The sequence below is a fragment of the Dothidotthia symphoricarpi genome, assembly GCF_010015815.1.
Source record: "Dothidotthia symphoricarpi CBS 119687 unplaced genomic scaffold P153scaffold_26, whole genome shotgun sequence".
Classification (NCBI taxonomy): domain Eukaryota; kingdom Fungi; phylum Ascomycota; class Dothideomycetes; order Pleosporales; family Dothidotthiaceae; genus Dothidotthia; species Dothidotthia symphoricarpi.
The window spans coordinates 40,588-68,066 of NW_022985033.1; the positions used below are offsets into that span (position 1 = coordinate 40,588).

The following is a 27,479-nucleotide window of genomic DNA, read 5'->3' on the forward strand; positions in this document are numbered from 1 at the left end:
CCTATGCATGGACCTAAATCTTGTCTTCTAGACAGGCAATAGCGGCTCAGCTATCTGTGTAGGTCTCGCACTTGTGAGCGGCCTGTCGCCTCCGCTTGTCGTACTTCGCTCTAGGTTCCTCGCCGTGTCAGAGCTTGTTACCGAGCCACTTCTGCGAAAAGCCAGTGTTGTGGTTGCGCATCATACACGGTGTGGCTGAGAGGTTGAGACTCAGGCGAGATGGGTGACTGTATCTCGCGTCGTCGGGCATGACGAGAGTTGCGGTGGCGTGGTAATCCGTCCCACACGTGTGGAGATTGGGACTGTTGTAGCGGTCGCGGTTGCGGAGGTAGTAGCTTGCGGTGTGATGAGTTGCTCGGAAGGTGCCAAGATTCAAACTTGGGCTTGTTGCGCAGCCTTGCAGAGGCCAGGCCGGATGGGAGCGGTGGGGTTTGTGTAGGTCCTGGACAGGACAGCGTAAAGCAGATCGATTGGGTCACGCCGCTGCAGACGACACGTTGCTTCGCTCTTTTCCTGGACCAGATCGACCAAAGCTATGTCCTTTTCACTACGTTGTGTCTCTGCCATTGTTGCGCGAGCGTTGCTGGTAGCCAGTTCCTTACGCACCCTCTGGAGATTTTCATCCATATGATCGTAGTCTACATCAGAGTTGGCGCGATTGACGAAGTATTGCTCAGCCTTTTTGCGTTCGACTTCATAGAGCTTGTAGAACTTGTCTGCGTCTTCCCGCTCATGGTGAGAGTTCTTTTGCAAAGCATGGACGACCGCCTTTGCTTCAGAGACCATGCCTGTAGCTTCTTCGAGTTTGCTAACGCGAAGTCGGAACTGCTCGTTCTCGACGCGTAAGTCCCTGCGATCGTCGGTGACATCTTCGAGTTCAGCTTCCAAAGCAAGCATGCGGGGCTCTGTCGAATAGAGGTCTTGCCGTCGAGTTTCAGCATAGACATCGTCACCTTGAGCGCAGTTCCCAGCGAGCTCGTGGTCGTGAACGTGGTCGCGAACGTAGTTGTGAACATGCTTGTGAACGTGGTCGTCAACGTGGTCGTCAACGTGGTCGTCAACGTGGTCAACATGGTCGTTGTGTTCAAAAGCGCGTTCATCGGCGCGAGCGCATTCCAAGTGGTGACTAGTATGCTCATTACAATATGCAAACAGTGATCAGCTTGGGAATCGACATCATTCTGGAAGTCAGTGGTGTCTTCAATGAGGAGCGCAGTTGATGGGTTTGAGTCGTCTCCAATGGGGTCTTGGTCTCTCAGGATTGTGTATTCGCGATCCTCATTGTAACTTGCAAGTTACACAGATTGTTCTTTTTCGTACGTGAGTCGCAGCCGTGTGGCGTCTGTCTCGGCGCGGTACTTGATACGGGAATCATGGAGGTCTAGGCGGTAGGTATTCTCGTCATCGTTCTGAATCGTCGTTTCTGTCGACTCCTCCTCGTGAACTGGAGGTAAGAGGGGAATAGGCCAAGGACGGACTGTTGCGGCGCCGGGAGCGACAGATGGAGGGTCGCTGGTTTGGTGGGTCGTCTGGCTGCAAGAGGCGTATCGTAGGAGAGACATCTTGGTCGGCGCCATATAATCCTGGCATAGTTGAAATTGTCGAACATGATGTAATGCATCAGCTATTTCATTTGCCTGGGGCATATACTTCTACATTGTGCGTTTAATACTTGTACAATCAAACATTCGATTATTACTTATCACTCTTCTTGTGCTCTGTTCGATAGAACTGGCCATGCTGATTGCGGAATCTCGGATGAGGTAGATCTGTTGCGTTTATTTGCCTTGTGAAGGGGCCGCACTCAAAGCGGGACGGCTGATTTACAGTTTGCCCACTTACTCTGCTTCAGGAAGAGCCACGTGATCAACCACATGTTTGTAACGTCTTAATGTCGGCAATAGAGCGTCTTTCGACAACACGCTGGGCATCCGGCTCATATACTAGGCTTGGGGGGTGGCGCGTGTGGCGCGGTCTAATCGTATCCGTCTGCCGCTCGGGTGAAATCCTAATGTGATCTTTTGCCGATCGAAAGGTAATCTTAGTGTCGTCGGGCGCGTCGATTGAGTTGCTCAGCTTGTTTCATGCTCTGAAAGGGGCCATCGCAGTATAGTGTAAACGTACGTAACACGTATCACAAGGGACATAGAAATCGGATGATTGATTGCCTCAAGGAAGTGAGGTGTTGGGTAGCGATCAAGCTAGCTTCGTGTGGTAGGTAAAAGATCGTGAATTCGACATATTGCACCTTTGTATCGGACTGGAGCATACCTCAGTTATAGAAACATGGGTAGGATAGGTCGTGACGCAATCGTAGGCCTTGGAGTAGAGATGTGTAGGGACTGTAAAGATTCCAAGTCGAGGACATTCGCTTATACATCAGTGAAGCAAGTAGGGAGTTGCAGCGGCGTGGCAGAACCCACACCGTGCACTTCTTTGGTACTAGAAAGGGCGTGTATAGCGACATTCTGGAGGTAAAGCATGGCGTCGCAGACTGGACAACCCCTGGGGCCAACGCAGTCCGGGCCTCGGATCTAGTGTGCTTCCCAGGTTGCGTTGGTCTTGAGTGGACGGACGTCTGGACGTGATCGTTCCTCGAAAGTTCAAACGACTTGTCTCTAGAGTAACGGCAAAGACGATACCGGACAGGTCAATCCATCTGATCTTGTGGACTCTGCCAAGACCTACGAGGTTTGCGAGGACTGAGCGTGAACCAGGAGACTCGGGGTGGTTGTGTAGCGTCGGCTGTATGGGCAGGAGGTGGAATATGGGATGTCGGTTTCCGAGTTTTCATTCGATCCGCGCCCAGAGCAAGTCTGTTGTCGTGCGATGAATGTATCGTCATGTGATGGATGTATTGTCGCGTGATGACTTTTCGTCGCGTCACGTCCTTGTGTCGTATGATGGATGTATCGTCGTTTGACATGTGCATTGTAGGGCGGAGAAAGTGTCGAGGTACCACGTCGGGCTTGACGTGGGCGATGTGCGCAACAACACAATTAATACGGCTAAACAGGCATTCACCTTTGAGTGCCGAGTTCTGATCAACCTCGGTCAAGATGTGCGCCTACTAATATCAGGCATAGATCGTCTGTTGAGTGACCTCACTGCGGTCGACGCTCTCCGCACCTCTGACGCCTATCAATGCATCCCTCTTCGTCCTGGTCGTACGTCTTTGTCGTATCTCAGTGACTGCCATGTTATACCCGTTATTCTGCACTACCGTCCTTGCTCAGCTGGTTGATATTCCGAGTGATACAAGCTGACAGTATCGTGATGGCAAACACCCACCGATCTGCGCGACCGGTCCCGCACATCGTCCGCTCAAGAGGCTGTGAGAGGTCAACAACGCACCTTTAACACATGCTGGGATCCATACCAATGTCCAGCATCCTTCCATGTTGCTGTCCCCTATTCTGGCTTGTGTTGATGTGTATCCCTTCCCTTTCCTCTTCGGATGTCATGGTCAGATCTCCACGGGGTCTGTACAACACAGCGCGCTTTTCAAAGCGCCCGTCTTCTACGCCTCCTAACTATGCGTATACTCTGCATCTGCCAAATCCAATGCACGTGGCGGGCATGACCCTTGTGTCCAAAGAGCAGCTGCGCGAGAAAAGCATTACCATCAGGATGTGAAACGACCGAAGAGCAAATGCCATGATCCTGGTGGACTGGCGGATTCTCGAATACGTTGTCAAAGAGACCCCTAGGATGTCAACCAGAGAGCTTACGTAAGACCCAGCGAAAAGCGGGATCAATGTGATCAGCGCAACATCTCCGGCTCTTGCACTGGCAGCCGGACTCCATTCGCCAAGGAAACAACGTCTGCGTATCAGGCGCAGGAAGATGGGGTACTGTGTTGCAAGCGAGGCGAGCTGACAGTATACAGCGGATGATGACGAAGGAGGAACTAGGTGACTACGGATGTTACCAGAGAAAGTAGCGAATATCTCCTGATGTTGGCCTGTCCGGTGGTCATATCCATCCTGCGCTGTGATGAGAGCTTTCCAAACATCACAGTAGATGTGTGAGGTTCCAGTGAAACGCATTATTGAATACCCTCGTAAGGCAAGGTTGATTGCATGTTGTGCTCCTCGGTTCAAAGTGGTTTGGCGGTTTGGTTGGATGCCACGCCTGGCTATATCAAAAGGCGAGCGGGTGTAGTTCCGCGTCCAAGGGACATGTGAACAAAAGATGGCGACAAAAGCGTCCATGAGGCCGACCAACACTCTACCTCCTCAAAACAGCAACTCATCGTAACTCACACACCAAAATCCGCTGACTGAGCATTCTGTATGGTTTGCTCCGCGAGAGCGATGTTTGAAAAGTTTGACCTGGCCGTGTCGGCCTATAATACTTCAAAGTCGAAGCACATGCCGCAAACCTCGCCTTCTTGCTTCCCCCCCCCCCCCAATTCCATTGACGAGGCGGAAGAAATGACAGAATTTCGTAGCGTAGAGGCGGTACGGGAATGTCCTAAGTGGACTTGAATGTGCGCGACGCAACTAGGATCCGTGACACAAGGGAGGAAAACGAGTCAGGACCTCGATCTTGTCGCCAAGGCTGTCTCAAGTCTAGCCATGGTAACGGCGAGTGTGGTGGTCAATTTGGGAGAGCCGATCACCGTTTAGCTGATTGTCGGAGGCGCGATCCCAGCTTCTCCTTCGCAAGAGACGATGCGCAGTGAAGGCGAGCCCAGCCAGACACATCTTCAGCGTCGATAGATGCAGTCATTTCTCAATCTCGCCGCGCTTGGTATGAAAAAATACATAAACAAGCTACATGCAACCTCTTGTAAAGCCCTTTCTCGAACATGTCAAGGTGTAGCCGAGCCGATCTGGGTACGGTCCCGCGATGAGACCACGTTTGAAATGAAGTCGATTTGATACTAGCAGGGACACATGTTGATGTCCTACAGGAACAGGGGAACTGTTCCGCGCATACTCCACGGAGACAAAGACTGATGCCGGAGGGCTCTGGAGTCCAGACTTGCAGCTCCTCCAAAACGAACAAAACCAGAAGAGTTCAATACAAGAGGAAGCAGCGAGGATGAACTCAATGTCATCGACTTCCAGACCATGGCGCAGATCGAGGACTGGACGGCGGCGTTTATTAAGAGGATCGAAGCTTTGATTGATAAGGCAAGAGCGACCGTCAGGTCTGGCGCTGCGTAGGAAGTCGGTGTTTCCTGGGGTTTACCCTTGATGACGGCACACCCACGTCTGTGGTAGCTGGAGATGTCATGTGGTTCTCTTCTGTAAAGCTCTTCGAGCGTCTCTCGCTCCCCCGTGTTCTTCAGCCGCTACCGCTTCTTGATGTAGATGTTCAAGACCGTAGCGACAAACCTCGCACAGGACGTGGGCGGCTGCTTGGCTTGGTGCAGGTCCGCGGCGGACGAGACGTCGAAGGGCTGGCTCGTGTAGCGGCGTGCATTATCTCCTCAGTCACCTGCGAGCAGAGGTTGCTGGCGCGTGCAGGCCTGGAGAGTAGGTCCACGGGTGCCCTCTCCACAACACGGCCGAGGGACGCGAGGTGGGCTGGATTGCATCGTAGCGGCAGATATGCCTACTCGCAGGCGACGCCGTTGGATGAAGTCGATGTCTAGTCGGTAAACACAAGTCAGCTGACGACGTCCATGACGGCGGTATTGCTCAATAATTACCAGGCAGGTTTCTGCTTCGACAGGCGCGCCGTGTTTCGCTGGGCAAGGCGTGTGGGTGGTTGGGAAATCGACGCGACAAGCGGGGTGGAATCCGCGCCGTATTTACAGGACGTGTCACTCTTGTAGTCTGAAACGCATCGCTTGCGCCACTTAGTCACTACCTCGAACCCGCAAGGGAAGGTCTATTGTCGTTGTTCAGCTCCATCTTGACCGACGTGCGAGCGTGCATGTTAGCGCCATGTTCTGATCGTGGAGTCGACCCTCTAGGCGCTAGCGACTCGTGATCTTTAGCGTGATCGCCTCGCAGCGCACTAGGACTAGGCGGGCGCGCGCTGCCTGTTTCTATAAGCTTCATCTGGAAACGAGAGGCAGCTCTCCCGTGCAGTTTGTCATCTGGTCAGAGATCAAAACCCAAGGCAGGAAAGGATGTGACGAACTGATTCTCACGAGCCCATCTACGTAGAGAAGGATGTTCGAGCAGATCAGCGAGTCGTGAACCAGATTCTTTGACTCCAGATACCTGACGCTGCTCATGGAAAACTCTCTCGTGATTGCAGGATCATATCGGCTGGTTCCTGATCTAACGGCCTCGAAAAGCCTGAGCCTTATAGGGAAATGCTCGGGATCCGCATTTTGGTTTGTGCACCGCGTCTGCTTTCCCACGCACATCCATCTTTGCAATGCCCTTCTCTGCATTGGGTGTATCGCGTCTATGCTGCTAGTGCATAATAGTAATAGACAGACCAGGCCTACTTGATGTACCTGAGTCGGACTGTGTGTAGCAGTTAGTGGATGAGATCCTTCAGGGATCGACGAGATCCGGATATCAGCAGCAGCACACCTCTTAACCGCTCTGAACAGATCAGTCAGAGGCGGGGGGGATCGAGTGGAGCGAGACTGGCAACAGGCCAAGCGATATTGATAGCCATGTTAGGTTTCAAGTATGCGTGCGGATCTAAGCTCCTTATCAGCGACAACTTCAAAGATGAAACAATTTGCACCAGGGACAACTCGCATCAGGGACATACACTTCGAGCCCTCGCAATAAGAGGGACTGGCTGGGAATGAACGAAAACTGGCAGCTTCTACGATCTCTCCTGAGACTTTATTAGCAGACCTACGCAGTGATGCTCGAAGCGAATACCTGAAGTTGTCTCTCCCGGATTGGTTTCGGTTGGGATTCCTCCACGAGCGACGATGAATCCTGGCGGCGAGGACCTATGGAATAGAACGCTGGACCGTAGACCTATAACAGATGTTAGCAGCGAACTATGGAACATCTTGATCGAAGAGTACTCAGCTAAGAAGACCCCAAACGATGGGAAGATCTATTACAAGATTATAGAAAACCAGGGCCATCACTTACCTCTCCTAGACGGCTGCCCACACATCTCCTCATTCCGCTCGGTGCGGTGGGAACAGACGTGTAGCACGCATTTATTCACGACGTGCACCACTGCACAAGCCAGGAAAGTAGGCTTAAACGCGTTGCTCGCAGATGGTACAGCGTGACTATAGCTCCTCATCCCCGGCCCCTTGGTGGACGCCCACTTTGCTATGCGACTCATTCCATTCATTCAATGATATGCTACAGCGTGTGCAAGGCAATAGACACAGACGCCGTTGTACCGCCGCTCTTCTCCAGTGCGTGCAGCGTCTCCATAACTCCTGCTAGTTGTGTGTTATTGCGGCTATGCAGCGCGTGATGTATACGGACATGAAGTGGTAGATTGTGTGCGAGCATGTCCAGTATGTGCGAGCTGCCATGGACGACGTGTGTGTAGCATGTGTGGCTGGAGGTCTCGTGGGTAGACGCGACAGACATCAGCGTTGCATCGCGTTGGTCCTGTCGGCGCGTTAGTCGTGCGGGGAATAGAGCATTTCCAGGCTATCTCACTGCTCATCTTGTCTCCACTGACTTAGGGGGTATAGTGCTAATGAGTGCATTTCGCACGTCTGGCTGTCCAGCGCGAGATGTGCCCTCCCATGGTGCGTGCTTTCCTCATGCGATGCCAAGGCCGAGGTTGCGGCGCACACAATACGTTTGTTGACGAGAGGCTGGCTTCGTAACGGGCTTTCAAAGTGTCTTGATTTTACAACGTTGCTATTCAAGGCGCCGCGATTACATCGCCTGTCGTGATTGTTATATGCCCTGGAAGTTTGTGGATGCTCACCATCTGGCATACCACCGGGCCTCGAGACAGTACTCGGTCACGCGATGAAGCTTGGCCTGTTTGGGCTAGTAGATATCACCACGTGACTGAATATTTTCGAGCGAGCAAGGGCACGCTGCCAATATCAACTTGATAGGCAGTAGAGAGCGATCCGCATTGCCATGACGCAACTGAGATGCCGCAGCTATATTACCGCACCCTCCTCACACAAGCCAGCCCGAGAAGGCTGTTCGTGCACTTATCACCCTCAGCGCGTATCACATCACTCTCAAGAGAATCATCATCTGGTCGCGCGCGACCTCTGATCCGCCTGCTATAGCCTACATGGAACATGAATCAGTCCACAGGAAAGCACGCCTCGATTCTGGGGCTTTGAGTCATGCACTACAACTCATTGAAAGCCTCTTACTTGTTCTCGATAGCTCAAAAGCGGTACGTGTCCTGATGTCACCTTTCGCATCTACGGTAGTCTGTTCTACAAGCCTACTGCTTTCCCTCAACTAGCTAACCCTCACATTCAGTACCTCCTCTACTTGCCATTGGTCTCCATGCCATCCAGTAATTACTTCCAGCATCGGAGCTCGCATCCGGCGCCATCTTGTCCGACTACTCGGCACGGACCGCCGGCCGCGCTCCGTACCGCTGACTAGTACTGCTGATTCTCCACGCGGAAGATGAATAGGCGATGCACTAGTAGTAATGTAGCGTATTACGCCCGATTTCGTTGTTGTCTAATTCCACCTTTGATCGAAAACGTAATGCAGATGTTAGATGGCAGACATCAGGGCTCTTGCCGGTGCGAGTGAAGCTGGCGTGAACATATACTTCTGTTACAAGATACAGTCTAATGAAGGGCCTCGATAAGCACATCCGATAGCTTTCAGAATAGCCTAGAAGATTGAGTGCAATGTTTCCAATGTTTTGGTCGGGACGCATACCACAAAACCATTAACCGACTTCTGACACTGCAAGTATCCCCTAGCATGATAGACGAAGATGAACACCCTATCAACAATGACAGAGAAGGAGATGCTATTGATAACAACGACGAGGAATGGATTAACACAAGAACAGAGGGAAAAGGCGCTTCCCCCTCTTCTCTCTCACGTTATGGCTCATCATATCATCTCTTGATACTTGAGCCCGCAGGCCCTGCTCCACCTCTTCTCACTACCGACGCCGGCAGATATTTGCCATTGGCTCCGCATACCAAATCTCAGAGGTTGTCGTTATTTGTCTCGCGGTATCGTTTTGCTTGTTTTCAATCGTGGAATCTCGGGTTTATCAGAACGAAGAGGCGATTCTTGACGTAGACTCATAGCAGATCAATTCATGTACTTGAATTAGTATGCTACGTTCAGTTCCTGTTTATTTGCTACAACTGACCCAGCTCTTCTCCGCTCGCAATGCCTCCTTGGGTCAGAACGGTCTGAATTTTTCAAGCGTGATCTGACATACAGAGGCGATGGGAATATGAATGTTGAGTGTATAGACATGTAGAGGCCCATTGCTGAGGACTCAACACTCTTGAAATGTCTGCAGAAAGGAAGGTCAGCTCTATAGTTGTGTCACAGATGATATTTTGTCCAAGGACATTGGTTGGGACGGTTGAGGGTAATACGAGAAGTGTTTAACGCGGGCAACAGGGAGTGCAAGTTGTTGCGTACCGTGGATGAGTATGTAATCGAACAGACGTCGACGCTCTTAATGAATAAGCAGTCTGATACAGTGCACGTAAGATAGCCAATAAATGCAAGACATTCTCATCTACGTTCTCGACAAAAGCAATCCGCAAGAACTAAAGCGGGGTTGAGTAGGCGCCGGGATCGCAGCTGGGGTAAAAGAGCGACAAGCACTGACCACCGAAGAGCTTAATCGAGATCGCATAGACTTGACGACGGTTATTACAAAACGTCATATCGATCAAAAACGGAATAAGAATCTGTTATTGCGCCTAAACCGATGATAATGGGTTTGCAACTGGACAAAGCTTGATCGACCGATAAAAGGATTGTTGACGGATGTAGTAGTAGTATCCGAGTCCTTGAGAAACGATCCGAAGTTTTAAGTATCCGGATAGGTGATATTTTCAGAACCCTTTCGTGATGTCCTACTACTGCAGCCGTATTACGCGATGCATGCGGTACATTCCAATAAGATAGGTTTCAGCCACGCCCTGCTAAGTTTAGTCTTTGTTACACAATCGTCACGCTGCACATTCCGGGCCGACGCGCCACTATCTCTCGCGCGTTGTGCGCAGACAAAGATACCCCGTCCTCGCGAATACTACAAGAGGTTGATGATATCCCAATATCATCTATTAGGCTCATTTACGAACGAAGTATCCACAACTATCGTATTTACATACAGTTCTTGAGTATGTCCGACGAAAACAAGTCACAAGAGACCGACGCGACAGGTGTGTCTCGCCCATAGTATTTCCTGACTTTGACGTGACTGACAAGCAGACCAAAATGCGGCGGGCTCTCGCTCCGCCATTTCTAATTACACCCCTCCGGACCCCATCGAAGTCCAAAATTACGCCGCAGGAATTGCTCGCCTGAAAGGCTTCCAAGTAGCCTACAACGAAAACGTTATTACAGAATCTCGTTTTCGTCGCATGTACAATCAAGCTCAAGACACCGTACGCGTCGCCGACATGAACGCTATACATTGGCAGGAGCAAGCTAAGTCATGGCATGGGGAAACTCTGAAGTTCCATGGCATGCTCCAGGAACAGAAGGTCGTCAACGACCGTCTACAGCAAGAAGTGAGGCTCGGCCTTGCTGTTGTGCGACAGGTCGTTGGGAAGATGCCGAGCGTGACTGCCGATCAACACCAAGCCATGATAGAGAAACTGGGGAACGTTACACTGGATGAGCGTGATGGACTGGAGGAATACGAGCTCTCGGACAAAGATCTCGTGGATATCCTGTTACAGCGATTGGACAAGGCAGTCCAGGAGGAGGCGCGCCTGCGAGAAGAAGTGACCGTCGACGAAAGAGATCGGCGATTGAAGATCCAAGAGATGAAGGACAAGGTCAAAGGTAAGCCCGAGCAATCGAATACACTAGTATATCGGCTGACATTCTCAGACGCTGAGACGACGTTGCTATCGAAGGATAGGGAGATTAAACAACTTCAAAAAGAGGTCCTGGTCCTCAAAGACAACCTTGCAAAGGCAGAACAAAACTCCGACCAGGGCCCCATCCAGCGTGCTCCGAGCGATGAAGTCAAAAACCTAACCCACGCCCTCCAAGACATGTATATCTTCTACATCACAGCCTCGACGGCCCTAACTGTAATCTATTCACTGGCTCATATCTGGCGCCCAGCCAATGTGGTCTGCGAATTAGAACGTAAGGGCATGTGGTACATCAAGCATCAACTCTTTGTCTACTCAATAGTCATGACAGATCCTGAGTCTGGTTTGCTTAGCCACCATCCTGAGGTGCGCAAAACAATATGGGCAGCTGTTTCAGCCATGCCGGAGCTTCAAGAAAAGACAGAAGATAGCTTCTGGCGCAGGTTTGGCGTGAGCCGTCTGCTCAGACTCCCTGAGGGTATGAAGAGACAAGCTGAGGACTGGCGCAAACTACGAGAGTTTATTGAAAAGGAAGCGCGGACGACAAATGAAACAAGGTGGAAAACACTTCATGACCATTGGCAGACCTCCTGGGCCGAAAGCAGACCGTCGGGGGAAAAGGACGTGTGAAAAGAGAGCAGCCTGAAAGAACATGTATCTAGACACTATCAGAAATCCTCTAGCAACAATTCGATCATTTCCTTCACAAGCTGGTTCGCCCCGCTATCTACACAAAGCCGCGGGATCCCGATCTTCTCCAGATGCTCGAATGCTCCCTCCATCTTCGTGTAGCTATAGCCCCACATTGCATCTTGCCTTAACTCGTGCGAAAGCCAAAGTAGCGACCCAAGCCCAAGTCTCGTTGCAAAGAATACATAGAAACTGGCCATCTTGCGCCATTCAGCTAGCCTCGCACACCATGCCGCGAACTCAATCTCGCACTCAGGGTGACTTTCCACGAATCTTTGCCACCGCTCCTCCACACCTTTTTCAAACAGCTTGGGTAATTTGACGTACACGCTCCTCATGCTACCAACGTCCTCAGACAGGAAATGGGAATGCTCGCGAAAGAATTTCTCCTTGCTGTTCTCCGCGGAATAGGTCTCGATGAAGAAGAAGATCATGAGTAGCATGTGTACGGCTGAGAAGGTGTCCATTTGATGCATAAACAGGAGACGACTAGTCATCACGTCTATCGAACGACGTGCGCGTGTCTTACCATTGGCGGGGATCAGTGGCGCTATATTGGCGGTTAGGTTCTCTGCCGCGGATTTCGATAGCATAGACATGATAGACGGCGCACAAGCGGCTTTGATGGAAGACATGGTAAGCCTCTCGAATCGTATGGCCCACTGTACAGTCTTGGACACCGACTTCTTCACGCCTCGTGGTGGTTTGGTGCGTTGCGTGTTACCTTCGCTGTCACCGTCGCCACTGTTTTGGCCAGACTTGCTCCCAGAAGCTTGTTGCAAGAGGCGCTCGTGTTCAGTACAAGTAAGTAGTACGTGATTCTCGGGTATGGCCTTGGCTTGAAGATTGCGAAATTGCGACTTCTCAATGACCATGTAGTTTTCGGAAACGATTCCAGCTTCCAAAGCCTGTAGCTGAGCCTTCTTGATAACGACACAGTCTGGAGGGCAGTGGACGATGGGAGCTGCAGTGCGCGCCTCGCAAATAAGACGATCAACTTCTGCGCGCGGGACGATGGTGTGGGTTGGAAGGACAATAGCAGCCAGTGTGCGAAGATTGTTTGTCATAGACTCTGTCCATTGGGGGGCTTGATCGAGAGCCTGCAATGTACGGTGAACAGCTTGCAGGTTCTGGAGGAATGAGTTAGGAAATGCTATATTCCGAATAGAACCAGTTTACTTACTGCTGTACATTCATTGTTGTTAAGAAAGCGCTGCAGGATCTTCACAACAGTGACGAGATCGTATGGCTCGCACTCCCACACCGTGTCGTCAACGTTGTTCCACGGATCAACATTGATTGACTCATTCTTGTTCGGGTTGTGAGTTACACTGGCGGAACGACGTGCTGGTGATGGGTTACTAAGCTCGCTAACCCGCACATTGATGTGTCTCTCCTTCGTGAGAGGTGGGCTCAACGGCATGCTGATCTCCTCTGAAGGCGTCCTCTGAGACGACCTATGTAGCACGTTGTCCATCTCCACATCGAGTATCTCTGCTGCACCGTCTTTGACCAGATCCGCAACCTCAATCCTATCAATACCGGAAGCCGTAGAGGTTGTGTCGTCGTCTGTCTCACTTGCGACGCTGGTAAGATCTGCACTCTCATAGAGAGAGTCGTTGTCTTCATCGCTTAGATAGCCTCCTTGTTCGCCTGATCGCCGCGTTGAAGCAGAGCGGCGTGAGAATGCCCGGTAGCGCGGGTTGGTATGAGCGGGGGATGAACTCTGGCGGACTGATCGTGGTCGGGGGTGCGACATATCTGCCTGTGTATTGTTAGCGGTTGTAAGATGCTGCAAGGGCTCAACGTTCTTCATGCCATGAGATAAGACCACGATAGCAAAAAGCGTATTGACGGTTGAGACGGTGCAATCGAGGCAATCTAGGGAATTCCAATCACGCAATACAAAACAATGACGAAGTAGTAGATTGCCAAGCACATATTGCATGTTTGTTTCCCCTGCAGATAGGGTTGTACAAGGCTTGGCAATTTTGTTAACCAAAGTAAATGAGGATACAAGCGTAGTGCAAAGAATTGAATCAACCTCGCACGTCCGTCTAGATCCATGTTTTCGTACGTATGTGAAGGGCCGACCAAAAGACATAGGTGCACACGTCTAAGCGCACTACACGTTCACCCTGCATGAACAAAAAAGTCCTAATCCCGAGAACCCACTTTAAAGTGTTACCTATTCATGCTCGTCGTCTTCTTGGGCTGCTGATACCCCTATATGTGCATGATTGATGTTGTTCTCGCGAAGTAAACGCCTTAGCTGATCAATCTCATGGCTCTGCTGCATCGTGTACCTTTTAAACTGCTTTTGCTCTTCCTGCGTCGATGAACTAGCAGGTTTGCGATGTACAGGCCTGCTACCCCCGACTCTTTCACTTGAATTACCTGCTGAGCTATACACTTGTCCACCTTTTCGAACTCTTTTTGTCAACTGATCAATGTCGGAAAGAGTGTTTTTGTTGTTATCAATACTGTCACCGTGTTCGGCTACGAATCCCATAAATAAAATGCATGGCAGTGGCTTGTTATGACTTGTCCAGAGAGTAGCAGACAAGAGTTTGGACAGCTGGGTTTATATTAGTAGATGACCTGGGGTACATGAGGGCACTTACCATGAATTTACCAATCCATCCCCGAGCTGACAATGGAAGTGATTCTGAACCCAAGGTACGCTCGCTCGATGCGATGGCTATAAGGATTTCCTTGAGATTGTTGACACTGCTCTTAATGTACTCCGACTCCTGGCGTTGTGTGGTCGATATGTTGACTCCCAGATTTTCCTTGCCAGCAAGGTCGACGATCGTTAAAATTCCTTGGGGATCTCCGCATGAATCGTATATCTGCAGTACAAACAGCGCGTGGCTTCGCGAAGACACGTCGTTGTGAGTTGTTTGACCAGTTTGTCGCCTCTTCAAAGCACTCTTAACTGCTTTAATTGTGTCTTCTCTCGGCGACGTCGGGTTTCCGAGAAGTGAGCCTCCGTCCTGATATTCCGGACACCAATAATCTGGTCCCATTCGTACACGAAGCCTTTTGCCGGAAACCAGCTCTGTGGGGTTTTCTTCCCCTTTGTAGTCTTGGATGCAGACAAGGCTCGTGGTGAACCCGTTCTGATAGACCATATCGATCGCTCTCCGGATGATAGAGGGGTCTTCGGGTGTGCCTTGCAAGAAGGTATATGATTTTCCAGTTGCCGTTGCCCCATATGCCAGAAGCACAAAGTTGCGACCCTTCATTGTGCTGTCGACCATGTGCGATATGTCGTCAAATACGAGCTTGTTTGTGGACCCGGCTTGACGTTCATCTCGCGCGTAGAAAACCTGGTCGCATTCATAGGTAGTTAGGCGATTCTGTCGCTGGGGATTCGTCATCGTGATGGAGTCAAAGCGGTAGGTAAACTCGTCGAGCTTACGCATGTGCTTGGTTTCTTGTTGTTTTGTTTGTGGTGTAACTTTAACCATGATCATGAGCGGGTTGAACTTGTCAAGCAGTTGGCTTGTGGCTCGCCACCTCATTATCCTCAAAGAACGCTTTTCCTCCTCAAACCTCATTTCATACATCTTGCGGATTTCCTCTTTCTCTTCTTCATGTTGGGCATCAGCTGAGGTCCGCTCTGCATTGTATTTGTTTCGGAGTTGCTCTTTCTCGTCCTCGCATTTGTGTCGGAGCCCCATCTGTTCGTCTTTATGCCGGGACTCAATCTCTTGAAGCTTTTCTTCATATCGTGCTATGGAGATTTTGTGGTCTCTTTCGAGCCCTGAGAAACGAGCGCTTTCCTGCTCCTGAGCTTCCCTAAGTCTCAGGTCTTGAACTTTCTGACATTCATCCTTGAACTTGGCTAGTGCAGTTTGGGCCGCCTGTAAAGAAATCATCGGGGCTGCTTGAAGATTGGTTGAGTCCCAATGCTATTTTCTTATATTGAATGCGAGCACGCTTACGGTGTAAAACAAACGTGTGACTATCTGTATGCATTAATTTCCCTGGTGGTTATATTGTTTTAGATCCACTTAGACAAACATCAAGACACTAGAACTGGAAAGATATGACGATGACACGGTAGAGGGTGAAAGAAGACATGGAACTCAATTCAACATTGGTGTGTTCAGTCACACCCAAACTCGAGACTCTGATACTGCACTAAGCGTTACATTGGATATCTACACCTGTTAGAGCGATGATGCATCCATGTATTAGATTATCTGGATATGTCCCAAGATATTTGGCGAGGCAAAATACCACAACAAATCAGAACCAGAGTTTAATGACGTGGTTCTCTCAGGCCGAAAAGCGTTGGTCAGGTTGTTTGCATCAAACATCTCGGAACGTGCGTCGCAATGCGAGATCAAAAACTGTGATGAATATCCGTAAAAGCAGGTTTACCGATTAGTAGTTGGCTGATTGGTCAGCTAGCCGATCACGTTGTGTGTGCTTGACTCTCCTTGCAAGGTATCTTTAGGCAACCGACCATCTCCCTCCTGCATCTTTTCTCCATGTCCCAAGCCGCTCGGGTACTAGTTGGCTGCCTTCCCGTTCACAAGTCTATACACCCATCTCAACTAAGATCTCGTATTTTGCCGCGATCTCCGCTCTGCACCCTCAGCATAGTGTACGCTGACAAGATAATCGCCGACAAGATGTCAGACATCTTGTTGGAAAAAGCCCTACGAGAGGCGAAGACGGACCTAATCGCAAAATCAAGACCCTTGACGCTTGCCGCCCCTGCACAGTCCAGGTCATCAGAAACAACTACCTCCGAAATCAGCGCATCTACGATCCCTGGATCGATCACACTGGAAGCTCAGACGTTTGATGAACTCTCACCGACTGAATTCATAAGAGCTAAACTAGAAAGCTTGACTAGCGGTCAAGACATGTGGGTCGCATCAGCCAATAACAAGTCAACACCTATGTCGAAGCTGTTTGTTGCGCTAGAGCAGGACAACGCCGGATCGGGTCACTTTTCGCTCCGTTTCAAAACAAGATCCAATGCTGAGGATACCGACAACACCGCCCTTCCCGGCAAGATACCAGCTACGGTAGATTTGCGGGGGGTTCTGCCGCAGGTGTCTAAGCGACTAGCCACCGTCCCTACCGATCAACCGGCTACAGACAAGGTTATTTGGCTGCTGCGTTTCGAGCGCTCTCCACTCGGCGATGAAGATATCTATCTAACGAGTACGGCAGCGGAACTTGATGTGTGGGCGCTTGTCCTCAACTACTTGGACAGTGGCAGACCTTTTGGTGTGTGATTGTCGTGTCTTGATGTCGACCAAGACACCGTTACCTTGGAAGCTGAGATGGGTTCCCTGAATTTGCACATGTATTGTAACATAGGAAGCCTGCGCAACTTGCACAGAGCTTTGCCGGGTGTCGGTCGGAACGCTGCATGAATTGTATGGGTCTTGATATTTACGTACCAAGCCATAACTGACTAGACCACTCTGCATAACGGTGCCTCATTCTATATTTCATCTAGAGCACACAGAGGCTTGTCTAACTACAATGGCTGCTCGTTCGCAGCTTTCTGGCCGTAGTCGGCGACGCACTTCCCGACCTCGTGCCAGACAGGTAACTACCGAAGAACTACTCCACGCCATTAGATCGCCATCTCCCTTTCGCTCGGTTCACGCGGCGATTTCTATCCCTGAGGATGATGCAATCCAGGCAAGTGTGGAACTCGAAGACGTTAACAATGACTACACTCCGACTCCGGGCTATGGTTACAACCGAGTAAGTCAGTCCATCTTCCTCCACTTGTCTTGCACAAGACGATATTCGCAGCATATACATAAGTCTGGCCTAATTAAAGCTCCGCTCGTGACTCAGCAGAACAGTTTAGCTAGGTTGCATTACATGTCGAGGTAACTTCTACGCTTGCTAACGTCGAGAATCGTAGTTAGCGTCACCGACAAAACGTAGGCAGGATGGGGAAGGTGGGAGCGTCTATCATAATAATCACGAGGGCGTAAGTTCTTGTCCTTGATGTCAGATCCTCACTCCCAAACTTATTATGCGATTCACAGGACGTGCAGGTGGGCCATATCTCCCTCGATGAGGAAGAAAACGCTATGCCGCCTCCAAACTCCGTCCGTCTACGAGTAAGTCCCTGCAAACATCCTCAACAGCTTGTGAATTGACTCCACCAGCCGCCAACTCGAAACTTCACTCCAGAGGTAGTGACGTATAAATCATCCCGCAAACGCCATCTGTCTGCTGCCACATCCACTCGCCCGTCCAAGAAACCTCACACTACCGAAAGCTCCACGCCAATGGACCTTCTCACGTCCAATCTCCATAATCATTTTGGCGCCTTTGCTCCTCTCATACTAGAGCCGCTCAACAACACCCTCGACAAGATGAAGATCCATAACGACGCAAATTCGGAGCGCAATTTTTCTGCTCTTCGCGACACCATTATTCAGGCTCAACAAGCTCAAAAAGAACATCAAGACAATCGTTTCGACAGTATGCAAAGCGCTATAAACATCAACAAAGACAACATAAAACGCAATGTTCAGCACCTTGGAGATGTGCTTATGAAGAACACGGATGATTGGCAAGACTCAGTGGAGGAAGTTGCAGCTGCAAGACACACCATTACGCAAAAGCGCATCGACACTGTCCAAGTTGCCATAGAGGATTCAGCAAAAGCAATTGAGACAGCGAACAAGAATCTCGGCATCGTACACCAGAATACAACAGGCATCCAGACAGACATACAGACGCGTCTTGAGCAGTTCCAACAGCATGTCACGAATACAGTGGTTGCGGAAATCACTCGCAATGAGAACCTTGCAATAGCTCGCTCCATCCGACTCGACAATGATCTTACATCAGTGAACAGCTTGGTTGGCACAAATCACACGACTACAATGCAGACCCTGCGAAACCACACTAACCGTTTTGCCGCCCTGTCGACATCCTTTGATGATATTGAGAGCAATCTCACGTCTCACCGGGGAGATTTGCGCGATATGCGGAACCAGGCACTCGTTGATCGTACAGCATTCATGGGAAAGTTCACCGAGCTCATCGGCCGGACAAATAGCGCTCAGGATACTATCACAGCCCACGTCAGTCATCAGATAGCGGCTTCGCAAAGCGCACTCACGGCGCTGCTGGGCCGTGTTCAACAAACCCTCAACGAGACTTCGCCGCAGATCCCTCAGTCTCTCACCAAACTGGAGCAAGGATTCGATCAGATCATCAAACTCCTCGGTCGTGACGGGGAGCCAAGCAGACGAGCCCACGATTTGAGTACGGAAAACCTGGTCCAGACCGCTTTGACTGCCGACGAGGTACATCGAATTCGGAATCAGTTGAAAAGTCAAAATACCCCAAATCCTGTTGACTTCGAACCACACAATACACCTCGGGCGCACAAGGAAAGTAGGGCTCATATCATGGATTTTGGAAAGATTGCTCATCAACCCGAGCAAGATCTCGAACCTGTGCAAAGTGAGGCCAGCGGCAGTGAAATTCGTCAGATTGGATCTGAAAAGCCCAACTCGGTTTCTAGTCTATCCGACGATGGGATTGAGGATGTGAAGTTGAACAGCAATACTGCTACTAGCTCCTCACGACCAGCAGATTTGGATCTCGACAGTATCATGGGTTTGCCCGACTATAGTTCCCAGATGCAAGCGAATCATGAGAACGATATACGACGGGTCATGCAGTCGGCAGATACTCAATCCTCCATATTCGGGCTGGCTCTGACACATGAAACTGCCACCCACGCGAGAACTGCGACTGATCTTCGCAACGCCGAATCCAAGCTTGCAGGTGTAGTAATTGACATGAGCCAAGCCGAAGAAATTCACAACAATATGTTGCAGAATCAGCCGGGCCAACATGATAGCATCACCGCCCAAATGCAAATTGCAACAAATCACATTCAAGCCTTGGAGAGCGAGAACCGGCAGCTGCATCAATGTCATCGCGAAAAGTGCGAGGAAGTTTGTGCTGCCAAAGTCGACGCACAGCTTGCTACCGAGGGTGAACATATCGCCATGAATCAAGCCCATCAGGACAACACGAGTACCGCTGTTCAGTGGAGCATCGTAGACGCTCATATGCAGGATATCAACACCCAACGTGTACAACTACAAGACCGATACACACGACAATCCGACGAACATGTGCAGATTGCAGGTGAAGTGCATGATATCACTAGGATTCACTCTAATCAAGCTACCGCCACGCAAGACACTATTGTCGACGCACACGCCCAAGTAGTGACTGCTCAGAACAAGATGTTGAACCAAAGGCTTCACCAATGCGCCAATGAGCTTGAGGAAACTAGGAAGAGTTTTGCGACCGCAGAAGAAGTTAACGAACTACAGGCCGACCTGCACAGGAGAGGCAACTCCGCGGTCACGATTCAGGATGAGATTAACCAACGCCACACGAAGTGGGAACACCACGTCATGGCTTTGAAGCGCAAAGCCGAAGCGGACAACGGCGAAGAGGAGTTGGCTCGCATGGTCCTCACGCCTGAGCCCGTACTAGAAGACGAGTCCGGGCGACTCAATTGCAGTACCCATACCCAGAACGCGATATATTCGACTGCTCTTGAGGCCGCGCAAAATCAAATCGATACACGTCATGCTTCATCAATAGCGACACAGATCGGATTATCGCCTGTCAATGGTGATGAAACCCAGAATGGAGATGGCCTACGCACCACCGAGAACAATCAAGCGCAAGTGAGGATCCTCTCTGAACATATTCATCATCTTGATGCGCAGCTTGCAGTTGCCCGCGACCAGTCTAAACAGTCTTCGTTGTCTCTGGACGATGTCACAATGACAGATGCGCTGGAAGCTACGCATATCCGGGAGCAGTCCTCTACCACTGTGCAAGACAAGATTATCATCTCACATGCGAAAGTTGTTGACAGTCCATTTGGCACTACCGCAGATGAGAAGCTCCGTCATGCTGAGCTTGAACATGCGCAATCGCAAGGTGAAGTGGAATCCTTGAAGCGACAGAACTTTGCCCTTGCGCGTCAGCGAGCGGCCGAGCAGGAGAGATTGGGCAATGTTGTCGAAGGAAACCGTGGACTTAGAAGTAAGATGTTTCGTATGTGGGTCATGGTTTCTGGCTTGTTACGGGGAGAAGAAGGGCAGGTTGAGGATGTTGTCGCAGAAGCGAGGCGCAATCTGGGTGCAGGAGCAGGATTGGGCGGGGAATTGCCCTAGTAAAGGCCTTTGGAGGATTGTTCTCAAGAAGTTGCGTTCCTGGTCGCGACGGATGCTATGAATGCCTATCCTGAACATCCTTCTCTACACTGTGATTGTGTATCAAGGTCCCGTTACCCAATGTTGGTAATGGATCGCTCATCTGGCAGGGGAGACAATTCATCCCTTTCAACCTTCCTCAAGACTTATGCGAACAATCATCTTGTCGTCTATTTGGTATTGATATTCACGGTGATCCAATGAGAGCTTCTATGAGCTTACTGACTAGTGCTCGCCTCGTCATCCAATCGCGATGATACCATCCCGTGATTGGGACATAGCAATATGCTTGCTTTGCTTTGCGCGGCCTCAAACAATGCTTGCAATCGTGATTGTTTGATACCTTGCGTACATCACCTCGTATCTCAATAACAAAGAACGACACTGCTTCGCAAACCTCCGCGGCAGACCTTTTCTAACATGTAAGTACCCACTTATCCGCATAGTCACCATCTCGTCGCATCAGCACAATATCACACCTATGTCAAAGCGCACCAACTTCATCTGAGATCCCTCAACGCGGCCAGAAATCTACACTGTCCACTTGTCGACGGCGCGGGCTACGTGCACACTAAAAAAATCTCATCGACGATAAACAATTTGGCTGCGATCCTAGCAGCTTCCACATATCAAGACATACGCCGCTCATATCATGGAACGTTTCTGGCGACGCATTCAAGCCATCTCCCACCCCGCGCTCCAACCGCACACGCCTCTAGGTCAAGCGTTTTGGCTTTTCGTCCTCCTCTTGACAGGCTACTGGATCTGGGCGGGAACAAAAGCGCTGGTTGCCGTGGCACCACCGCCTGGGCCACCACAAGATGCAAACATGAGGGATTCAAGGGTTCATTGGTGACATCGAGGTTAGGCGGAAGATTACGAAGAACATCGAAATAGTAGAAGGTGCCGGACCAGAGAAAAGAATTCAGGGCAGACGTATGAATATGAAGATTAGAAACTTTCTTTTGATATCTTGAATGCCAATCTCTGTTCTAGAATTCTCGCGCAATGAGAGGTTGTTATTGAAAATCCATTGGTATATTTGCTCGTGAAAGCTACTGTACAGTATACTAGAACACGACGCAATACCCTTTACTCTGTCATCCAATAGATTCTGTACTATTCGAAACCCTACAACTCAAATCTGAATATGTATACTGAGGACGGGGCCGTGAACAGTGGTCCGGGACGATGGCTTGAGAGAGACACTCTGACTATCCTTTGATGCTCTCCCCTTCAATCGGGTCAACAGATTTGGGCCGACACTTGACATTCAGCGGTCCTCCCAAGACCTTAGCTACGCTCTCCAATCTCACTTTCTCTCCTCGGCTCAACATCCCCAGCATGTGTTCCAATCGCTTTGACTTTTTCAACAGCTGCCTGTTGAGTAACACCATCACCTCATTGTTCATCTTGTGCTTTTGCTCTGCCTGAGACGCCTCTTTGAAGAAGGTGTTCATTCCTTGAAACAGTGCACTGCTCTCACCCCACTGCATAGCAACACTCCATGGCGTACATGTAAGATGACGATTATATGTGATGCAATAGATCTTACGCCAGGGACGGTGTTTCCAATGCTGTTCAGCATAGTGTGAGGCGTGTTTGATATGAGTGATGACGGAGGTGAACGATGTGCGAAGGGATGAGAATGGGTCAGTGGAGAGAAGAGACTCGTGGGCGGCGAGGCGGGTGGCCAGCAGGTTGGTCAGAATGGCGGTTTGGGTGCCGGACAGTGTGGAAGGCGGGTAGGGCGTGGGTTCCCATATGCGGATGTTGAAACCGAATATGTTGGCAATATAGGTGCAAAGGTCGAGGACAGGGGAGAGAGTGTCGTTGAGAGTTACAACTTGTGGGGAGAGGCGCTCAATTGCGGCTGGAAGGAGGGGAGTAAGATTGCGGTGCAATCCTACCGTGCGCATCCAGTGTAGAGCAGCATATGTTGCGTTGACGGCAGGAAACGTCTGCGAACCGTGGTATCGATATGCGTCAGCATGTGCATGGAGGAGGTGTGTTTCAGCGGACTCAAGTGCCGCCACATCATCGTTGAATTCGCGAAGGAGTTTGTGTTTGATGTGCCCGTATTCCTCAATCATCAGGGTATAAGCCGCAGCAAGCTCGTGGAGGACTGGTATGATTTGGTTGTCGCCCCTAAGGTGGTTCGCATGATCGTGAACGAAATCTGTAGCTGGTTTGATCCATGTTTGCGTAGTATCCTGATCACGAGCACACAGACAGTCGAGGGCCTCGATCTGAGCGGTGCGGTTGAAGGGTTGTTTGTTGCGCCAGGCTATCGTGTCGGCTTGATAGTCAGGGAGAAGTCGCGGTGGGTGTGCCTGGTCAAAGTGGTACACGTAGGCAGCCCAGCATATCGCGGCAGCGAGCAGAACAGAAATGAAGAGGCCAAAGAAAGCCAGTATCTGCTGAATGGTGCTGAGACAACGGAGACTGGTCCGGCGACTGGGCACAATAGTGCTGGTTGCAATGCTAAATAACAATTAGATGTTATGCTGGCACATGGATTCAATGGATTACAATATACCTAACTGCGTCTACATGTACATAGTCCTTATTGCTGTCCTCTGTACTGCTTGAGTAGGGAACAGAGGCGTTGTCCATATTGTATTGAGGTAAGAGACGAAGGATCTAAAAGCAAAGGTTAAAAAAAAGCTATTATGACTAGAGTCTCATAAAATAGAAGTATGAAATAACTAGGAATATAGACACCTACACTTGGCATCCGAACACGGCGTTAACTGTGGTCACAGCGTTGGGTAAACAAAGAAGACGTATCGTAACAAACAAATACCCGTTAGGCAGCTACTTTTTGGGGGAACACAAAGGACATGGTTGGATGCATATATAGAATGTTGCCTTGTCAGTGTTGCTATCGCTACCAATACAACATTCCAGTCACTCATCTGCAAGAAACAACAAGAGTCTGTTAACGTTGAAATGGCGCCTCGCAAAGCTCCCAGATCGTAAGTCGCAGAACCTCCAGAGTAGATGTCGTGCTGAGAATGTCAGAAATGGTCCACTTACCAGCCCGGGACGTACCGGTTCGGGACGTACCAGCTCAGGACGAATCAGTCGCAACCGTCACTTGCGAGGTCGCTCACCTCGTGCCGAGTTTCCGCCAATCCCCCCGGAAGTCAACGCTCTGATTCGCCCCGGGCACGTCGTCACCAACACAGAGCTCTTCCATCTCAGCTCGCTGCTCGACCCGCGTCCAGCTCGTTCGCGGTCGCAGTCGGCACCGCCCGCTGCGCGCTATCCCAACCACCGTCTGCCCCCGCTGCCCGCGCTGCCTCGCCAAGGTCACGTGGATCGGCCGAGCCACGACAGCGACAGCATCCTCGACCGCATCCATGCAGTCGCCAAGGCCGCCTACCGACGCGCTCGCCGCCACCCTCGCACTACAGCTGTTGCGGTCCTCGGCACGCTTGCCGCTGCGTTTGGCATCTACAACCTAACCGCCTACGCCCGCCAACCGCCCCCGCCAGCCCTCGCCGCCTTCACGAGCCTCTACAAGGGGCCGCCAACATGGCTCTACGCCGACTCGCCCGACCAGATGTTCGGCCTGGATGCTCCGCTCTGGCCGCGCCACATCCAGCCCCGCCCCGTGACTCGGTCCCTCTTCCGCCGGAATGCCCGTCTCTGGAGCCCTGACAGCTTGTACAAGCACCGCAACCCCTACACGCTCGTCACACCTCCAGAGTCCCAGTTTGCCGCTATTCGCCGTCGCTACGACAATGCCCGTCAAGAGTTCTACAATCGCCCGCCCTGGGATATGGACCAGACGCCCAATATGACACTCCCAGGCGACCAGCTGCCCTTCTTCCAGCCAGGATGCGTCTGCAACATCTCTCGTGCTCTCTCGTCAGCTGCCACCCACGCCATCACCCCTGCCTGGCGACAAACGCCAGTCCGTGACCTCGCCGACTACTGTCCGTGCAGTGTGTACCAAGCCTTTGGTCGTCTGTGGCGTGCCCTCACAACCGACTCGCTGCCCCCACCCTTGACCGACTACTATCATGGCTCGCCGTATCTTATTTACACCCTGAAGCTTGGCTCTGACACCTACCGCCACTCGCTTGATATGTCTGATGAAGAGTTGAGGGATGCTTACGCCAAGGGTTGGTTGGAGGAGCCGGTGGAATATGTGTTTACGTGGGAGTCACCAGCCGATGATTATATCTTGTAGACTGAGCAATGCCAGTGGTATCTTGTGGCCTGGACCGAGGAGCTTGACTGTATGCCCGATTTATTATCACTCCCTCTCTTTCAAGATCTTAAAAAGTCACATCATTCATGCTGGCACGCCCCACCACGAGTGCTAGAAAGATGTTATCTAGTCGTATGTAGATCAATTCACTCATGTAATATATGCTGTCCTACGTTAGACAAGACATACACACACGCACTGACATGCGAAAGATTCACCTATCTGCATATAGGAACCTTCTCCTTTCTACTCGTCTTATCTACCTCACTGACAACCTAACGTCTATTATCAGATTCGTAGTCGTATTCGTCCCTGAATGCCAGCTGTCTTTTGCCTCTTTTAATTCTTCTCCACATGATCCTCTCGTCTAGCTTTAGCAGCCACTGACAGATTCGACACAACGATTTCCCCCTCGGCGCTACACACCATTCGTTTACTCAGGATACTTCGCTTCCAGCCATCAGCGACGGCCCATTCCAGTGGCGCCCTCTTGTCAACCACCCATCCCCCCTCTCGCACAATGTATGTGCATTCTCCCAGGGCGTGTCCACTGATAGTACAAAGGCTAACCTCTCTACCTTTCGAGGCGGACAAAAATACTCCTGCCCTCTCTTTTTGTCCAGTGCATTGCACTCTGTACGTTGTTCTACCTGAGCTCTTCAACATGTACTGCAACAACCCCGATGCACAGAACGACGTCGACCCCTACGTCCTCGAATTCATCCATGTCCACATACTCAGTTTGTTCGCCACTCCTCCGAACCTCGTCCTTCATTTTCGGTATGTGCAGTATCGTCATCCTAGTGTTGGAGTGGGCTTCTCTTGGAAAACTGGGAAGTGGGGTGCGCGGCGCTATAGAAGGTTGGTGGCATGGGAATGAGACTGTATACGCGGGGAAAGACCGGGACCCGGTACAGGAAGTAGTTGAGAGAAATAATCTGATAGGAAGAAAGAGGGAGAGGAGAGCTTTTGTCTGGCAGGATTAGGTTAGAAAGGTGCATGAACTGTAGATGGGTATGAGCAGAGAGGCATAAACGAAACCACCCTATCGTCGACTGTGATCATGCTGTGAACGGAGACATCAGGGTATACTCATCTCATTGATTTCGCGTCTATGGAAGTGGTGTTGTCAGGTTGGTCTGGCCATGCTAGTCTACATCATCCCACTCTCCTGCCAATTACAAATAAAGAAATCAATCTCATCCTCTCTGTAGGCTTCTCTTCCAAGTTATCCGATGCTTCCACCTACTGACGCTTCTGCCGCTTCCTCACAGGTTCGTCGTCATCCAAATCTCCGTTCTCTGGCACCGTGGGCAGCGGAATGCCAAGCATCCGGTTGAGCGAATCTGTCCTCGCCTGATTCAGCTGTACCAACCGTCGCCCAACCATCACCCACTTGCTTGGGCCCCCGGGTTGATTCTCAGCTTGCGAGGGCTTGGTCGCCGATTGGGGTTGTACCTCAGGCGAGGGTGGGGGCTGTGGCACGAGCGGCGGTGGAGATTGTACCATGAGCGGCGATGTGGGATGGAGAGGCAATGCCGGCTCGGAACGAACGAGAGTCGATAGCATAACAGGGATGGGTGTCTTGGTCGATATAAGGCGCCGGCCGCGACTCTCCGTGATGGGGTAGACCTCTACTTCGCCAGAGGGGAACGTACGCAACAGGTAGAACTTCTCAGATGAGGTGGACATTGGATCGTGGTCATTGTTGGCAACATCGGGAGGTAGGATTGATTCGTTTGGATTATGCTGCACAGGTGAGGTGCTGCGCGCAGGTCGGTCGGGTTGAGTGGCCGTATCAGGCTGCACCGCATGCGAAGTTGTCAAAGTGCCGGATACATGATCATGGCCATCGTCCATATCTTGGTCGGGTTCGGCGACCGGCCGAGGTCTCTTCCGCTTTCTTGCAGCCATTTTCTCCTGTGCACCTCTGCTGTTCATCTGTTCTGGTTGCTTTGATGATCTCAAGATGGCGTGGATAGGTGATGCGAGAAGTTGAATGTGAGTTTATGCCTTGTACTATAGGATGTGTGTATGGCCTTTATGTACGTACACGGAGCATCTCAGACAGGTGAGGCGAAACTTTTAGTGAGACTCAAAGTGAGTCGTAGACCTGTTCGCCGCCATGAATGCTAACGTTTCAAGCTGACCGAGTGAGTTTCGGACTCAAGTGATTGGCAAATGGCCTACCGTAGGAGAGCATGTATTGTAGACATCCAAGTGTGAAACTAGGTTTTGGTTGGGATTTCTTGAGTAATATGTAAGACCCAAGAAGACGATGTCTATCTTTCCACTCTGTCAAAGACAAAGACACTTCGGCGTTAAGGCACTCCATGGAACTTCGCCCTCTGCCAGCATGTGGCCATGGGCTCGCCCATGAACGAAAAGCCTA

At 50.8% G+C, this 27,479-nt stretch overlaps 9 protein-coding genes across 9 annotated transcripts; 5 read left to right on the top strand and 4 right to left on the bottom strand.

The window, feature by feature from the left end:
- Window positions 1–51: 51 nt before the first annotated feature.
- Window positions 52–1,562, bottom strand: P153DRAFT_412430 (uncharacterized protein; the record flags this gene model as incomplete). Its single annotated transcript, XM_033672104.1, has 2 exons — window positions 52–1,126; window positions 1,321–1,562. 2 exons carry the CDS (start codon window positions 1,560–1,562, stop codon window positions 373–375), a joined length of 996 nt encoding a protein of 331 aa, XP_033518129.1. The 3' UTR covers window positions 52–372.
- A 4,276-nt stretch (window positions 1,563–5,838) lies between these two features.
- On the bottom strand, window positions 5,839–6,521 carry P153DRAFT_145199 (uncharacterized protein). The gene has a single exon (XM_033662134.1). The coding sequence runs from the start codon at window positions 6,356–6,358 to the stop codon at window positions 6,014–6,016; it is 345 nt and encodes a 114-aa protein (XP_033518130.1). The 5' UTR covers window positions 6,359–6,521; the 3' UTR covers window positions 5,839–6,013.
- Window positions 6,522–10,000: 3,479 nt separating this feature from the next.
- P153DRAFT_401644 (uncharacterized protein) lies at window positions 10,001–11,605 on the top strand. The gene is made up of 3 exons (XM_033671921.1): window positions 10,001–10,255; window positions 10,305–10,883; window positions 10,932–11,605. Exons 1-3 carry the CDS (start codon window positions 10,216–10,218, stop codon window positions 11,549–11,551), a joined length of 1,239 nt encoding a protein of 412 aa, XP_033518131.1. The 5' UTR covers window positions 10,001–10,215; the 3' UTR covers window positions 11,552–11,605.
- Window positions 11,378–15,495, bottom strand: P153DRAFT_401645 (uncharacterized protein; the record flags this gene model as incomplete). Its single annotated transcript, XM_033671922.1, has 3 exons — window positions 11,378–12,741; window positions 12,795–13,376; window positions 14,236–15,495. 3 exons carry the CDS (start codon window positions 15,493–15,495, stop codon window positions 11,590–11,592), a joined length of 2,994 nt encoding a protein of 997 aa, XP_033518132.1. The 3' UTR covers window positions 11,378–11,589.
- A 596-nt stretch (window positions 15,496–16,091) lies between these two features.
- P153DRAFT_371421 (uncharacterized protein) lies at window positions 16,092–17,067 on the top strand. The gene has a single exon (XM_033669261.1). The coding sequence runs from the start codon at window positions 16,114–16,116 to the stop codon at window positions 16,870–16,872; it is 759 nt and encodes a 252-aa protein (XP_033518133.1). The 5' UTR covers window positions 16,092–16,113; the 3' UTR covers window positions 16,873–17,067.
- A 58-nt stretch (window positions 17,068–17,125) lies between these two features.
- Window positions 17,126–21,021, top strand: P153DRAFT_401647 (uncharacterized protein; the record flags this gene model as incomplete). Its single annotated transcript, XM_033671923.1, has 4 exons — window positions 17,126–17,353; window positions 17,520–17,588; window positions 17,647–17,721; window positions 17,770–21,021. The coding sequence occupies 4 exons, from the start codon at window positions 17,126–17,128 to the stop codon at window positions 20,824–20,826; spliced, it is 3,429 nt and encodes a 1,142-aa protein (XP_033518134.1). The 3' UTR covers window positions 20,827–21,021.
- Window positions 21,022–24,670: 3,649 nt separating this feature from the next.
- On the top strand, window positions 24,671–24,895 carry P153DRAFT_252033 (uncharacterized protein; the record flags this gene model as incomplete). The annotated part of the gene is made up of 1 exon (XM_033662720.1): window positions 24,671–24,895. A coding segment is annotated over one exon (225 nt), but the record flags the coding sequence as incomplete, so codon positions are not given.
- A 628-nt stretch (window positions 24,896–25,523) lies between these two features.
- On the top strand, window positions 25,524–26,108 carry P153DRAFT_145361 (uncharacterized protein). Its single transcript, XM_033662136.1, has 2 exons — window positions 25,524–25,609; window positions 25,674–26,108. Coding segments are annotated over exons 1-2 (402 nt in total). The 5' UTR covers window positions 25,524–25,607; the 3' UTR covers window positions 26,074–26,108.
- A 1-nt stretch (window position 26,109) lies between these two features.
- Window positions 26,110–27,279, bottom strand: P153DRAFT_145362 (uncharacterized protein). Its single transcript, XM_033662137.1, has one exon. The coding sequence runs from the start codon at window positions 27,026–27,028 to the stop codon at window positions 26,333–26,335; it is 696 nt and encodes a 231-aa protein (XP_033518137.1). The 5' UTR covers window positions 27,029–27,279; the 3' UTR covers window positions 26,110–26,332.
- Between the last annotated feature and the right edge of the window lie 200 nt (window positions 27,280–27,479).